The 12686-nt window shown below is 52.4% G+C and overlaps 1 protein-coding gene across 1 annotated transcript; it reads left to right on the forward strand.

Annotated features, from left to right (window-relative positions):
* Window positions 1-3474: 3474 nt before the first annotated feature.
* LOC109443765 (keratin, type II cuticular Hb1) lies at window positions 3475-11986 on the forward strand. Its single transcript, XM_019724513.2, has 9 exons — window positions 3475-4270; window positions 6507-6715; window positions 7353-7413; window positions 8281-8376; window positions 9138-9302; window positions 9490-9615; window positions 10325-10545; window positions 10724-10755; window positions 11271-11986. Exons 1-9 carry the CDS (start codon window positions 3887-3889, stop codon window positions 11444-11446), a joined length of 1470 nt encoding a protein of 489 aa, XP_019580072.2. The 5' UTR covers window positions 3475-3886; the 3' UTR covers window positions 11447-11986.
* The last annotated feature ends 700 nt before the right edge of the window (window positions 11987-12686 follow it).

Below are 12686 nucleotides of genomic sequence, written 5' to 3' on the forward strand. Positions count from 1 at the left end.
CCTCTGCAAAGACTCTTCCTCAACTGGACCATAAGCACAGGACCACACTCTCCTGACAGTCTCTCAAAGTACTCCCTGTTTTCTGGGACACTTTTACAAGAACTTCTCCAATAAGCTCTGAACCTAGTCTGAGTGGGAGTCCCAGCCAAGAGAACATGAGCGTGCAGCAGGCCACAACCCCCAGATCTGGAAGAGCAGGCTAGCTCAGCGTGGGGGTGGGGAAGGGGGATGGTTACCAGGGCAAGTATCAGGAGTGACCAATGGGTAACAGAGGGGAAATAACCACAGCAACAACAATAATAGCAGCTGGAATTTATGGACCACTTACAATGCACCAGGCATTGTATTCATGTTTTATATACACAGCTCATCACATCCCTGAGCGAGTTTTGTCTTCATTCTAGATACAAAGGAAACTGAGGCTCAGAAAGGTTATGTAATTTTTATCCAGATTTTAAGTGGCAGAGCCCAGGCTTGAACCCAGGTGTGTCTGATTCCGGAAACACCCCTGAGACTCTACACCATGGAAAAGGAAGAAATGTATTTCTGAAATGGGTCCATTGGTGTTCAGGACGTTTCATGATGCCTTGGATGACCAAAAGTAGATGCACACACACTTTCACACACGCACGTACACCCTTCACATACCATACTATCCCCGTGTCCCATTGGCTTGCACAGCTCTGAGCGTGGCCCTCTCTAGGTCAAGCACCTCTGGTGCTCAGCTTGATACTCCAAACCTGCCCTGCCCACCCACCACATCCACCATCTGGCCCCAGCCTGCCTCCTTTCCCCCTGCCCTCATCCAGCCCCTATTTTTCAGCTAAAGTAGACTGCCAGCTGTTCCTCTCACATTCTATGGCCTTCATTGCCTTGTGTCTTTGCTTACACCATTCCTTCTCCCTCTCTCACCTCAGCATATCCAATTCTCACCATTCTTCTGGCCCAACCAAACTGTCGTCTTCTCCAAGGACCCTACCCTGACCTCTGGCCCCAAGCCCATGCGTGAACTGGAGGCTTACTCCCCCAACAAGTCCCTTGACGTGGTATTTCTCCATGACAGCCAGACAACCTGCAGCTTTGTATTAAGGACCTCTGTGCCTGCCTGCCCTGCCTGAGTCCACAGTCTCCTCCTTCACACTCTGAGCCTGGTTCCTGCTGGGTGCTCAGCAGGTGTTTGCTCCCTGTCTTGAATTAGCTCCTGGGGCTTATTGGGGGTGAAGAAGGAACCTGACAACCAAGACAGAGCATTAGCCTTTCATCAATAGACTGGTGGGTTGAAGATAAAACAGGCAAGGGAATTATTTCTACAAGATCTGGCCAAGAATAAAAGTAACCTTCCTCTGCCCCAGCAAGCAGAACGACCAACCCTCTCTATGGGGAAGTCTGACCTTGGTTGTGTCTGAAGTCTCTCATGCTTCAGCCCATTTCTCCCCCCTGGATTCCAAGAATAATAAAGGAGACACCAGGGAGCATGTTTCCCTGAGGCTGGGTGAGAGACTAGTACTGACACTTTGGGGGACCACTGTGCTCCAGCTGTCAAACCTTTCAATTACGTCTCCTTCAGCTTGTGTTCTTAACTGGCACAACTCAGTTTGCAGCCTTCTGCTCTCTCTGGATTGTAATGCACTTGATTAGCTATGTAGACGGGGCTGATTTTTAACCTCCTCATTGATTGTGAAAGCACAGAAGCTCCACTCCATCCACCCACCAAAACCAAGAAAGAGATCCAAGCCAGCTTCATGTAAGTGCCTCCATAGTCTAATTTAAGTCCTCCATGCTTCAGGGTAAGTCCATTTCCTCTCGTGAGGGGTACACCAAAGGAAGACTTCTCCAACACTACCATTCCCTGGAGAAATTTGTAGTAGGAATACATAATCCTGAAGCCACGAGTCACACAGCAGGTGACTCTAGCTGAAGCTGGGAGTGGAAGTACAAGACAACATAGAACTAGATTCTATCTTCTCCAGAGGACAGAACTAAGCTTGGGCTAAAATGGCATAACCAAGTCTGGACCAAGGTCAAGTCTGGACCAAAGGGATTCAGGCCTACAAGAATGTTGGAAAGAGTCCACAACATAACTGACCAGTGCTCTTCACAAGCCTCAAAGTCAGGAAAGACAGGAACTGTCATACATTAAAGAAGAATGTGTATTACGTGCCAGCGTCAGCTCCAACTCTGGGCAACTCTATGAATGCGTGGTGTCCACAGTGTCCTGTCCTCAGCAGCCTGCTCAGCTCCTGTAGACTCATGCCTATGAGTCTTCTATGGAGTCAGTCCATCTCATATTTGGTCTTCCTTTTTTGACTAAGTGTAAGGTGGGATCCTAGATTGGATCCTGGAAAAGAAAAGAACATTAGTAGAAAAATGGGTGAAACCCAAATTTTAAAAAAAAAGTGTTGGAAAGATAGCAAAGGGGGCAGCGGGGCACTCCCTGGAAGTGGGATGCCAAGCAGCCCCCAGTCGGGCACAGTTGGCAGTGATGACTTCTGGGGTTCCAGGATTGAATTATCCTTTGCACAATAACAATGCATATTTAAGAGCAAAGGAAGCGAAGGATGATTTGCATATTTCTCTTTAATACTGGCTGCTGAGTTCATACTCTGGTTTCCTCTGTCCATAATTGGGCACATGATTAACTTCCATTATAATGGGTTTGGCTTTCTAGAGTTGGTGGCCATGACCAAGCATCGTTTGAGGGGAAGGCAGCTTTGGATCAGGCCTATTTCTCTAAGATCCCAAAGCCTAGCAGTCTGGGCTCCTGCCTCCCAGAAGAACTCAACCCTCATTCAGCCCCCAAAGATTCAGACCCTGGGAGGGGCCAGCATGGGGTAGGGCTGGGAGCCGACTTCAGATTCTGACTCTGCCCCTCTTTGGAGCCTTCTATGCAAAACCTTAAGGAAGTCACTGGACCACTCTGAGTTCACCTTCCTCAGAAGGATGCTTGGGGTTCAGATGAGATAAGGCATTATAACACTTTCACACACTGTAGGCAATCCATAAATACAAGTCCCTCCCCTCCCCCTAGCAGAGTGGAGAGGAGTACAGAAAGCAATTTCCAGGAGAGGAAAGGGTGGGTGAGAGGGCGACACCGCCAATGAGCTGAGCTCTGAGAAAGAGAGAAGAGAAAGTTTTTGCCCAAAGGAAGGCAAGATGAATGGCAAATCAATAATAGTACAATAAACAGAACAAACAAACAAATATTTATAGGGCTCTTATTAAATGGTAGGTAGGGCTGGAAGTGCATTCCCTCCATTATCTCATTAGGTCCTCCCAACAACTCTCAGGTGGGTACTATCATTATCCCTATTTCGCACGAGGAAACTGAGGTTCAGAAAGGTTATTCACCTGTCCAAGGTCATGACAAGAAAATGCAGGACTGACTTCAGAGACTCCTGTCCTTCAACACACACACACACACACACACACACACACACACACACACACACACCCCACCCCACCCCCCACCCCCACGCGGAGCTGCAAAGATAACTAAGACTTAGGCTTCCCAGCCTGTAGGGTGGCTTCACGGGGCTGGGACCCAAGGAGAGGCCGGGTGTGAGCCCAGAGCGGGGACGGAGCCAATGATCCAGCGCTACCCGGGACGAGTCCGGCAAAGGGGCGTAGGGGGCCCGCCCCGAGACCGTAGCGCAGGGCGGGCGGAGCTGACCAGGCACTTCCAGGCCTCGTAAAGCGCGGGCGGGGGGCGAACGCTGTTTTATGGCGGCGGCCGGGCGGCCCCGGCTGCTTTGATTCCCCGCGGAACAAGGCAGGAAGGCCGACCTCCAAGCTCATAAACGCGTTGGCCGCGCGCTCCCTCCCCGCGCCCGCGATATAAGGCGCCGCTCAGGCTTTGGGGTCCAGTGACCGCCACTGCCGCCGCACTATGTCCTGCCTGTCCTCTCGCATGGGCTCCCCCTGCGGGGTCCGCGCCTTCAGCTGTGCCTCGGCCTGCGGGCCCCGGCCCGGCCGCTGCTGCATCACCGCCGCCCCCTACCGTGGCGTCTCCTGCTACCGCGGCCTCACCGGGGGCTTTGGCAGCCAGAGCGTCTGTGGGGCCTTCCGCTCTGGCTCCTGTGGCCGCAGCTTCGGATACCGCTCCGGCGGCGTGTGCGGACCCAGCCCGCCCTGCATCACCACCGTGTCTGTCAACGAGAGCCTCCTCACGCCCCTCAACCTGGAGATCGACCCCAACGCGCAGTGCGTGAAGCATGAGGAGAAGGAGCAGATCAAGTGTCTGAACAGCAGGTTCGCTGCCTTCATCGACAAGGTGGGTGTCCTTGATCACACCCTTCCTGCACCTTCACTTTCTGGCCTAGGCACTGGAGGGATAACCCGGACAGGAGGGATGTGGTCCTGGTGAGCTCCCAGGTGATGGGGGAGATGGACACACATTTGGCCACAGACACAGAGCTACGCCTGGGTACAGGGCTGGGGCTCCTGATTTGATGGCTCTGCTATTCTATACAACCTCTGTCCAGATAGGCAGGGCCCCACAGACAAGGTGGGTGTCCTAGAGCACACCCTTCCTGAGCCCAGGGGTCTTGAGAGGATCTGGGAATTCCCAGGCCAATCTCTCTAGAAATGGGGGATGGGGAGGGCTGATACTTTGTGATAATTTTAGGTGGTATATTACATAACATTGAAACACCTGATGAGAAAATTCACCTCCTTCCATGTATGTTTCAATCCTTTAGATTAAATGGAGACAATCTCAGTGGGTGCTAATGTGTCTTTAACATCCCTCTAACACTTGCTACTCACCCACTTTTAATAAAGTGAGCAAGCCTCAGGTTCAGAGCCATCTGGGACAACAGTTTCAGCTACAATTTAAAGTTTTATGATTTCCTTTTATGAATGCATAGTGATACTGGTTTTACAACTATGGTGGTAATATAAATTTACCCCTTTAGCTCCATTTAAGTCTAAATGGTAAGTGAGTCCATTTAGAGATCAATCATGAGTAAAATAGTACAAGAGGATGGCAAATCCTAAAGTCAGCCTATGAAGGGTTCCTATTTGAGAATCACTGCCACCCCCAGTCCAGGCCTTTGAGTGTACACAGAAGAGAAAGGAGACAGAGGGCAAGGGGCTTGCCCAAGAGCCCACCGACAGTGGGTGGCAGAGCAGGACTCCAAGCCCAGGCCCTCTCCAGCTCTGCAGACCCGTGGGGCTAGAGGGTCCAAAGCTTGGGGTCCGGCTACCCCTCTCCCCTTCAGCAGGAGCTATTCCACTTCAGCAGACACTGCACCCTGAGTGTGCCGGCATTCACACCTGGGAAAGGTGGCCAGGAGTGGAGCATGCATGGAAAATCTCCTGACCCAGGAGCAGGCAGCCTGGGCTCTACACCCAGCTTCTCCACCAATTTGCTGTGTGATGCTGGGCAGGCAGCTTCCCCTCTCGGCCCCAATGTTCTCCACACCAGAGCTGTGTGTGGTTCAGTGTGTGAGCTAGCCATGACTTTGAAAGGAAAGATGGGGGCCAAGGCAGCCATGAGACTCCCCACCACAGCTTGAGCCCCGTCAGCTCAGACCACCTAAAATGATCCCAGATAATATCATCAGTCTTAGTTCCCTATTTCTGGAAGTTCCAACCAGGGAATTCCCAGTTGCACTCATTGAGTTGGATGAAAGGATACCAGAGCAAAAGGCAAGAGAACATCTCAACTTCAGTAAAATATAAGAGAAACAAAAAACTGGAGGCCAGGGACCTAGTCGTGTTTGCTGATGTCCTTTCTGGCCAGCAAAATGTACATATTGTTACCATTGCATCTCTCCAGTTTGAATGACTTCCAGTAATGGCTTACATGCTTCACTTCCCTACAGTTTTCACTTTCCCTGCTTTCCAGAACCTTCCCCTATTCACATTACCTGCCTAGCCTACAGAGATATCTGAGTTTCCAACATAGGAGTTTTGGCCACCTAAGGCCATACCCCACCCTCCCCTGTGCCTCCTCAGGCCCCAGCCATCCTGCTTGGTGAGAGCCTGCCCTTCTGACCTCCCCAGCTAGGAAGCCCTTCCCACCTTGACCATCCATTCAAACAACTGCTTACCCAGCCCCAAGCTGGCCACGGAGGACGTAGATAAATGAGCCATAGGCCCTGCCCTAAGGGAGCTCATAGTGAGAGGCTTTCATCCTGCTCTATCCTTCCCATCCTGCATTGCATTCCTTTCCTCCAGGAAGGCTCCCTGATTGTCATTACCCTCCACCCCTACCTGTTACCCCAGCCCAACTGTAACCCAATACTGCCCATATACCCCTCAGTTTCTCACTCACCCCACTCAGGCCCACCTGAACCGACCCCTCACTCAGGTCTGAATAAGCACTCATGAAACGAGGATTCCAGCAGTGAATCCTTAGACCAGAAGAGTCCATCAGGGGCCATGCTGTCCACCCCTTTCTTCTGCACACCTCGCTGCTAATTCTTTCTTGACTCTGCCTGCTCTCTGAGGAGGACTGGGGATATTGGTTCCTCCCACCAACTTTTCTCCCACTTCTACACCAGGTGCGCTTCCTGGAACAGCAGAACAAGCTGCTGGAGACCAAGTGGCAGTTCTACCAGAACCGCAAGTGCTGCGAGAGCAACCTGGAGCCGCTGTTTGAGGGCTACATCGAGACGCTGAGGCGGGAGGCCGAGTGTGCGGAGGCTGACAGCGGGAGGCTGGCCTCAGAGCTCAACCACGTGCAGGAGGTGATGGAGGGCTACAAGAAGAAGTGAGTGCATCAGGGAAGAGGGTTTGGAGAAAGATAATGGGATGACGTCAAAGCAGGATAGATTGGGGTTAGACCACTAGAGGAATTTGCCAGTAGGAAGAAGACAGTGACAGGAAGCCTGTGGGAAACTTTTTCTTTACTGGGATGGGAATTTAAACACTGGAGGAAATCTGAGCTGCTCCAACTACCTCCTCATCATGTGTTTATTTCATTAATTCATCAAACATTCGTTGAGCATCTACTCTCTGTTCCATGTGCTGTGTCGGGCCCGGAAGTGAGGTAGAGGTAAGAAAGTAAGGAGAGGAAGGGGGCAAACTAGAACTAGGGCAGGCTTCCTGCCCTCCAGGGAGTTACAATCCAGAAGCAGAGAGGAAAATGTACAAGGCGCATGCCCTGGCCCACATCAGGAATGAGAGCGCCTAAAACAGGAGGAACATTGGGTGACACAGGTTGGTTTGAGTGCCAAGAGGAAAGGGATGGAGAAGGTCCCTTCTAATCCAACACTTTTGATTCTATGACCACCTCCAAAAATCCACTTCCTGGAATGTGTTTATCTGGGCCTTCATTCTCTTTTTCTCTCTTCAAATCCCAGCCTATTGAAGTTCTAGCCACTGAACCTTGTGCTCTTTGTCCACAGGTATGAAGAGGAAGTGGCACTACGGGCCACTGCCGAGAATGAATTTGTAGCCCTGAAGAAGGTAAGTGACCCCAGAATACTTGTCCCACAACTCAGAACTGAGAACAGAGGCAGGAGGGAGCTCTCCATAATTCAGAGAGGCTGAGCGACTCCCCCAGAATCACATAGCCCCGTCTCTCCTCTATTCTTTTTTCCAAGTGCCCAATGCCGCCTGGGTGGCTCAGACACCAGAGCACAGGGCATCCATGCTAACTCCCGTCTGGCCGATGGCTTCCCACCTCCTTCTGCCCTATGCCTGGCAGAGAGTAGGCACTCAGTAACTATTTGTGAATGAAAGAGCACGTGATGCTACAGGATGGCTACATCCTCCCGCCGGCAACAATTGGGAAATGCTGGCATGAACAGTGCTGTTGTCCCTCACCCCTTAGACTTGACTTGGAAGCAGAGCCATCATGTGGACTCTCTCCAGGTCCTTCCAACCATCTCCATATGAGGAAGGCAGGGGTTACCGTGAGGAAACTGAGGCACAGAGGTCAGGGGTCTTGCCCTGAGTCACACTGGCTTGAAAGCGGCAGAGTTGATCCCTAAGACCTCTTCTCTGACCATAGCTCTAGATTTCTTTCCATGAGATTCCACAGCAGAGAGAGGTGGGGCATCATTAGAACTGACCCACTTTATACTACATCCTAAGTTTCAGTGACAGTACAAAATGTGGATTCTAGAGGAATCATCCCAGTGGGTACTAGAAGTGCCTAGAAACCTCAGGGTCTCCCTCCTTTACCCAACCCTGTTCCTGACCTCACCTCTAACTGCACCTGTGCCATGATACCAGGGAGTTTGTCCACCCTGGTTGGGGTGCCCTTCACTGGTGGGGAGAATTGTGTGTTGTCTCCCCAGTGAGACTCCTGTGCCACCCTCTGCCTTTCAGGACGTGGACTGCGCCTACCTCCGCAAGTCAGACCTGGAGGCTAACGCGGAGGCCCTGACCCAGGAGATTGACTTCCTGCGAAGAATGTATGAGGAGGTGAGGGGTCACAGAGTAGTGGGCAGCAAGGCGGATGTTAGTTACACACTGGAAAGCACCGGCCACCACCTGGCTTCTAACCCCTGGGTCGGGGGAGTGCAGAGCAGAGTCGAGAGACCCGATGCAGTTTTACTATCAGAAGGTGAAGTGTAGCTTGATATCTCATCTGCCATTCCTCAGACAAGCTGGGTTCCTGGTTACGGTGACAATTACCACAAATTGGGAAATTCTGGTCCTAGACCACAAGGATCCATACAGGAAGCCCTGACTGAAATCAGGCAGTGAGCTTCAGATAGGGTTTCCAGGCGGGAATTCCCACCCATTCTCAAGAATGTTTTTCGCTTTCTCGTTCCCGAATCCCAAGATACAAACTGTTTTCTGTTCTCCACGATGAATCATTTCCACAAAGTGACAGCCGATACTACCACCACCTGGGTTCAAGGAGCTGATTTTTCTGATTTCCTGACCAACTTTTCTCAGGATTTGGGAACAGAAAAGTGTAAAGAATTCCCAAGAACGGGCGGGAATTCCCACCTGGAAACTCTCTAACATGGGTTCCTCTCAGCCTCGGGACTCTGAGTCTGAGGAGCACTGAGGGGTCCCAAGGTTGAAGGGGAGACTTCACCTTGGAGGTGGGGGCTTCAGACAGCGAAACTGTGGAGGAAGCAGGGGAAGGGGACAGGGAAGGACGATGAGAGTGCAGGCTGCTCAGAGTGGGGATTCCGGTTGGGGAAGCTCTTACCACTTCCCTGCCCCCACAGGAGATCCGCGTCCTCCATGCCCACATCTCAGACACCTCAGTCATCGTCAAGATGGACAACAGCCGGGACCTCAACATGGACTGTGTCGTGGCCGAGATCAAGGCTCAGTACGACGACATCGCCAGCCGCAGCCGGGCCGAGGCCGAGTCCTGGTACCGCAGCAAGGTGAGTGCCCAGCGCCCCCTTCCCAGCACCCCCACAGGAGGGATGATAAAAGGGCTGTGGCCTTTGTCTAGGTGGATGGGCAAGGGAAGGGCAGGCAGCTCTCAGGATGCGGTGGCAGATGTGTAAGCTGTGGGACTCAGTGGAATGACATATCCTGTGCCCCATGAGTGTCTCTGCTTCCCCCCAGTGCGAGGAGATGAAGGCCACGGTGATCCGTCACGGGGAGACCCTGCGCCGCACCAAGGAGGAGATCAACGAGCTGAACCGCATGGTCCAGAGGCTGACCGCCGAGGTGGAGAATGCCAAGTGCCAGGTATGGGAGCCTGGGACACTTCTCCATGTAGAAGGAGAAGGGGGTAAGCCTGTAGCAGGGAGATTCAAGGTTAACACCCTGCCAAAATGTGGTAAAAGAAGCAAACATCAAATAGTAAGTGAGTTCCTCCATAGAAAACAGTCTCCATTCCACTGAATGGGGGCAGGAGAGGAGGGAGCAGTATGGATGGGGAATGGAATGACTGGGATTTTCCTACTCTTGGGACACAACGGGTCAGAGAAAATAACACCGGTCTGAAGGGCAGGAAACACAGGTTCTCAAACCAGCCATGTCACTAGCTTACCATTTCAACTCTGGCCCATTGTTCTAGATCAGTGATCACACAATCAGATATCACAGAGGTTAGTAAATGGTGAAGTAGGCTGTACTGAAGGCACTAAAGTGTGGTAAACTAGAAAGCACAAAAGAAAGGGCTAATCAGATCCAACTGAGGCAGGCCCTATGGAAATGTAGGTCCAGTGGGGCCACGATCCTTAGATTTTTCAGTAGAAGGCAGGAATCTAGATTTTTATGTTAAATTTCAAAAATTAAAGACACTGCCCACATTCCTGGGAGCACTAATTTGCAACCACTGACCTCACAACTGGGTAAGGCCCCTTCTTCCTCTGACAGTCAATGGTCATTGGAGGCCTGGCCTTTGATCCCAAATCCAGAACAGGAGCCTTAACAAACCTCCCCTGCCACACAGAACACCAAGCTGGAGACCGCAGTGACCCAGGCTGAGCAGCAGGGCGAGACGGCCGTCAGCGACGCCCGCTGCAAGCTGGCCGAGCTGGAGGCCGCCCTGCAGAAGGCCAAGCAGGACATGGCCTGCCTGCTCAAGGAGTACCAGGAGGTGATGAACTCCAAGCTGGGCCTGGACATTGAGATCGCCACCTACAGGCGCCTGCTGGAGGGCGAGGAGCAGAGGTGAGGACCACACCTGTGCGGAAGGAAGATAGCTCCTCAATCTCCAGAAACTGTACTTAGAGCCAGGAGCATGTTTGCATATTATTTGCATCTAATTTACATCAGGATTACTTGGAGGAAAGAATTTGTAAGCTTTGTTCCCCCCAACTAATTTTTGTCTCTTTGCTCTCTCCACAAGGCTGTGTGAAGGCATTGCTGCTGTAAATGTCTGTAAGTAATCTATACTGTGGGTTCTGAAATAAGGGCTTGGGGATCCTGGTGGGCAAACTTTTTCCATAAAGGGCCAGACAGTAAATCTTTTAAGCTTGTGGGCCATGCAGTCTCTGTCTCAGCTACTCAACTCTGTTGTTGTCATGTGAATGCAGCCACAGATATAAGCAATACTTAACAAATAGGTCTGGCTGGGTTCCAATAAAACTTTATTTGCAAGTATTAATACACAACCGCAATTTGAAAACTCTGGAAGGAAGGAAGGGAATGTGGCAGTGCATAATTAGGATAAATAGCTATTTCTGCCTATAGGGAGGGCCTGAGCTAACAGTTTATCAAGCATGCTTGAGGTTGGACTGAAGGAAGGAGTGCCCATGTATGCGGGTGTTTGGGGGGGTAGGAGGGAATAGAAATGGAATGAGGAGCCCTGAGCAAGAGAAGGGGGCCCTGGCCAGCAGGCAGCAGCCGCCAGCCACCACCTGGCACAGGGACTTAACCCTGTTCTCCTCTCGCAGGTGTCAGCAGCTCCCGGGGCGGGGTTGTTTGTGGAGACCTCTGCGTGTCAGGCTCCCGGCCTGTAACCGGCAGTGTCTGCAGCGCCCCCTGCAGCGGAAACCTGGCGGTGAGCACCGGAATGTGTGCCCCCTGCGGACAGAGTTGCGGCAGCGGCCGCATGGTGCGGTTTGCATAGCGCCTCCCGCTTTGTACGTACACCGCTCGAGGAGCTAACTGGCCCCAAGTCCAGCGGCCGGCCTGGAGCTCCGAAAGTGCCTGGGCTTGAAACGGAAGGGCTTTGGAACCAGCGGTCTGACCTGCCCACACTGCTGCCTTATTTTCTCGCATCACCCCCACACCCCCATGGGCCCCATGCTTGTCTCTTCGTTTCTTTCCAGGGAGGTGGCCTGCCTGCATGTCTTGCCAGCTCTCCCCCATTCCCAAGAGTCCAAATGACTGGTTTCCTTGCAACCCTGGGCAAAGATCCAATCCTGACTGGGCTGCTCTGGGGGCTTGGACTCCTGTGGCTTCTAAGGGAGGGGCTGGCCCTAGGGACCCTCAAGTGTGGAAGTGCTGCTGGCGCTGTGCCTCCCCTGCCCTCTAAACCTGCGCAGGGTTTCAAGTTGTCTCCCATGGGACAACTTTCTGCGGCTGCCTGGGCTCCCTCTTCTCCCTTTCCCTGGTGCTTGGTCTCCACGTTTTCAATAAAGCTCATCAGTCATATATCACAGCTCAAGACGCTTGCATTTGTGCTTTCACATGTGGACTTCCAGGCCAGTTTTCACCCCCACTGGAGGCAACAAAGTAGCTGTTCTCAGCCAAACAGGCAGAGAGGGCTGTCTCTGAGGCACCCTGCCCCTGGCACCACCCTCCTACATCTTGAAGGCTGCAGGGGCATGGGCCAGCAGCCCCAAAACCCAGAAGCACAGAAGGAGCTGGAAAGGAAGTGAGAAGGGTAACAGGGGGAGCCTTATTGAGGAGGGGGAGGGCCTACCTCTCCTTACACCTTCAGTGGGGACCTCATCACTTGGGCTGCTGGGACACCAGTGGTCCACTTCCATCATCACTCCTGGAGGGGTCCCAGACACAGAGACTCCCCCGTCTCCTCCCCAGTTCCCATCATGTGCTGCTGTCCATCCTGGATGGATAATCCCAAGCACAGACCACAAAAACACCCCACACACTCACGTCACACAGACCCTACATCAGAGACCTAGCACACAGATGCCCCATCAAGCACAGACTTAACACAGATGCCCCAGGGGTCCAGATACACAGCCCATCTCTCGGCCCACGGACCCAGGAACAGAGCCACTACCAGGGACCCAGATTATGGGGACACCCTCACCCTATCCCCTTCCCAAACACACTCAGACCTCCTCCCACCACCACTACTCCCACAGAATCCCAGACCCAGAGAACCCCTTCTAGCACCT

Source organism: Rhinolophus sinicus, linkage group LG02 (assembly GCF_036562045.2).
Source record: "Rhinolophus sinicus isolate RSC01 linkage group LG02, ASM3656204v1, whole genome shotgun sequence".
In the NCBI taxonomy this organism is placed as follows: Eukaryota; Metazoa; Chordata; class Mammalia; order Chiroptera; family Rhinolophidae; genus Rhinolophus; species Rhinolophus sinicus.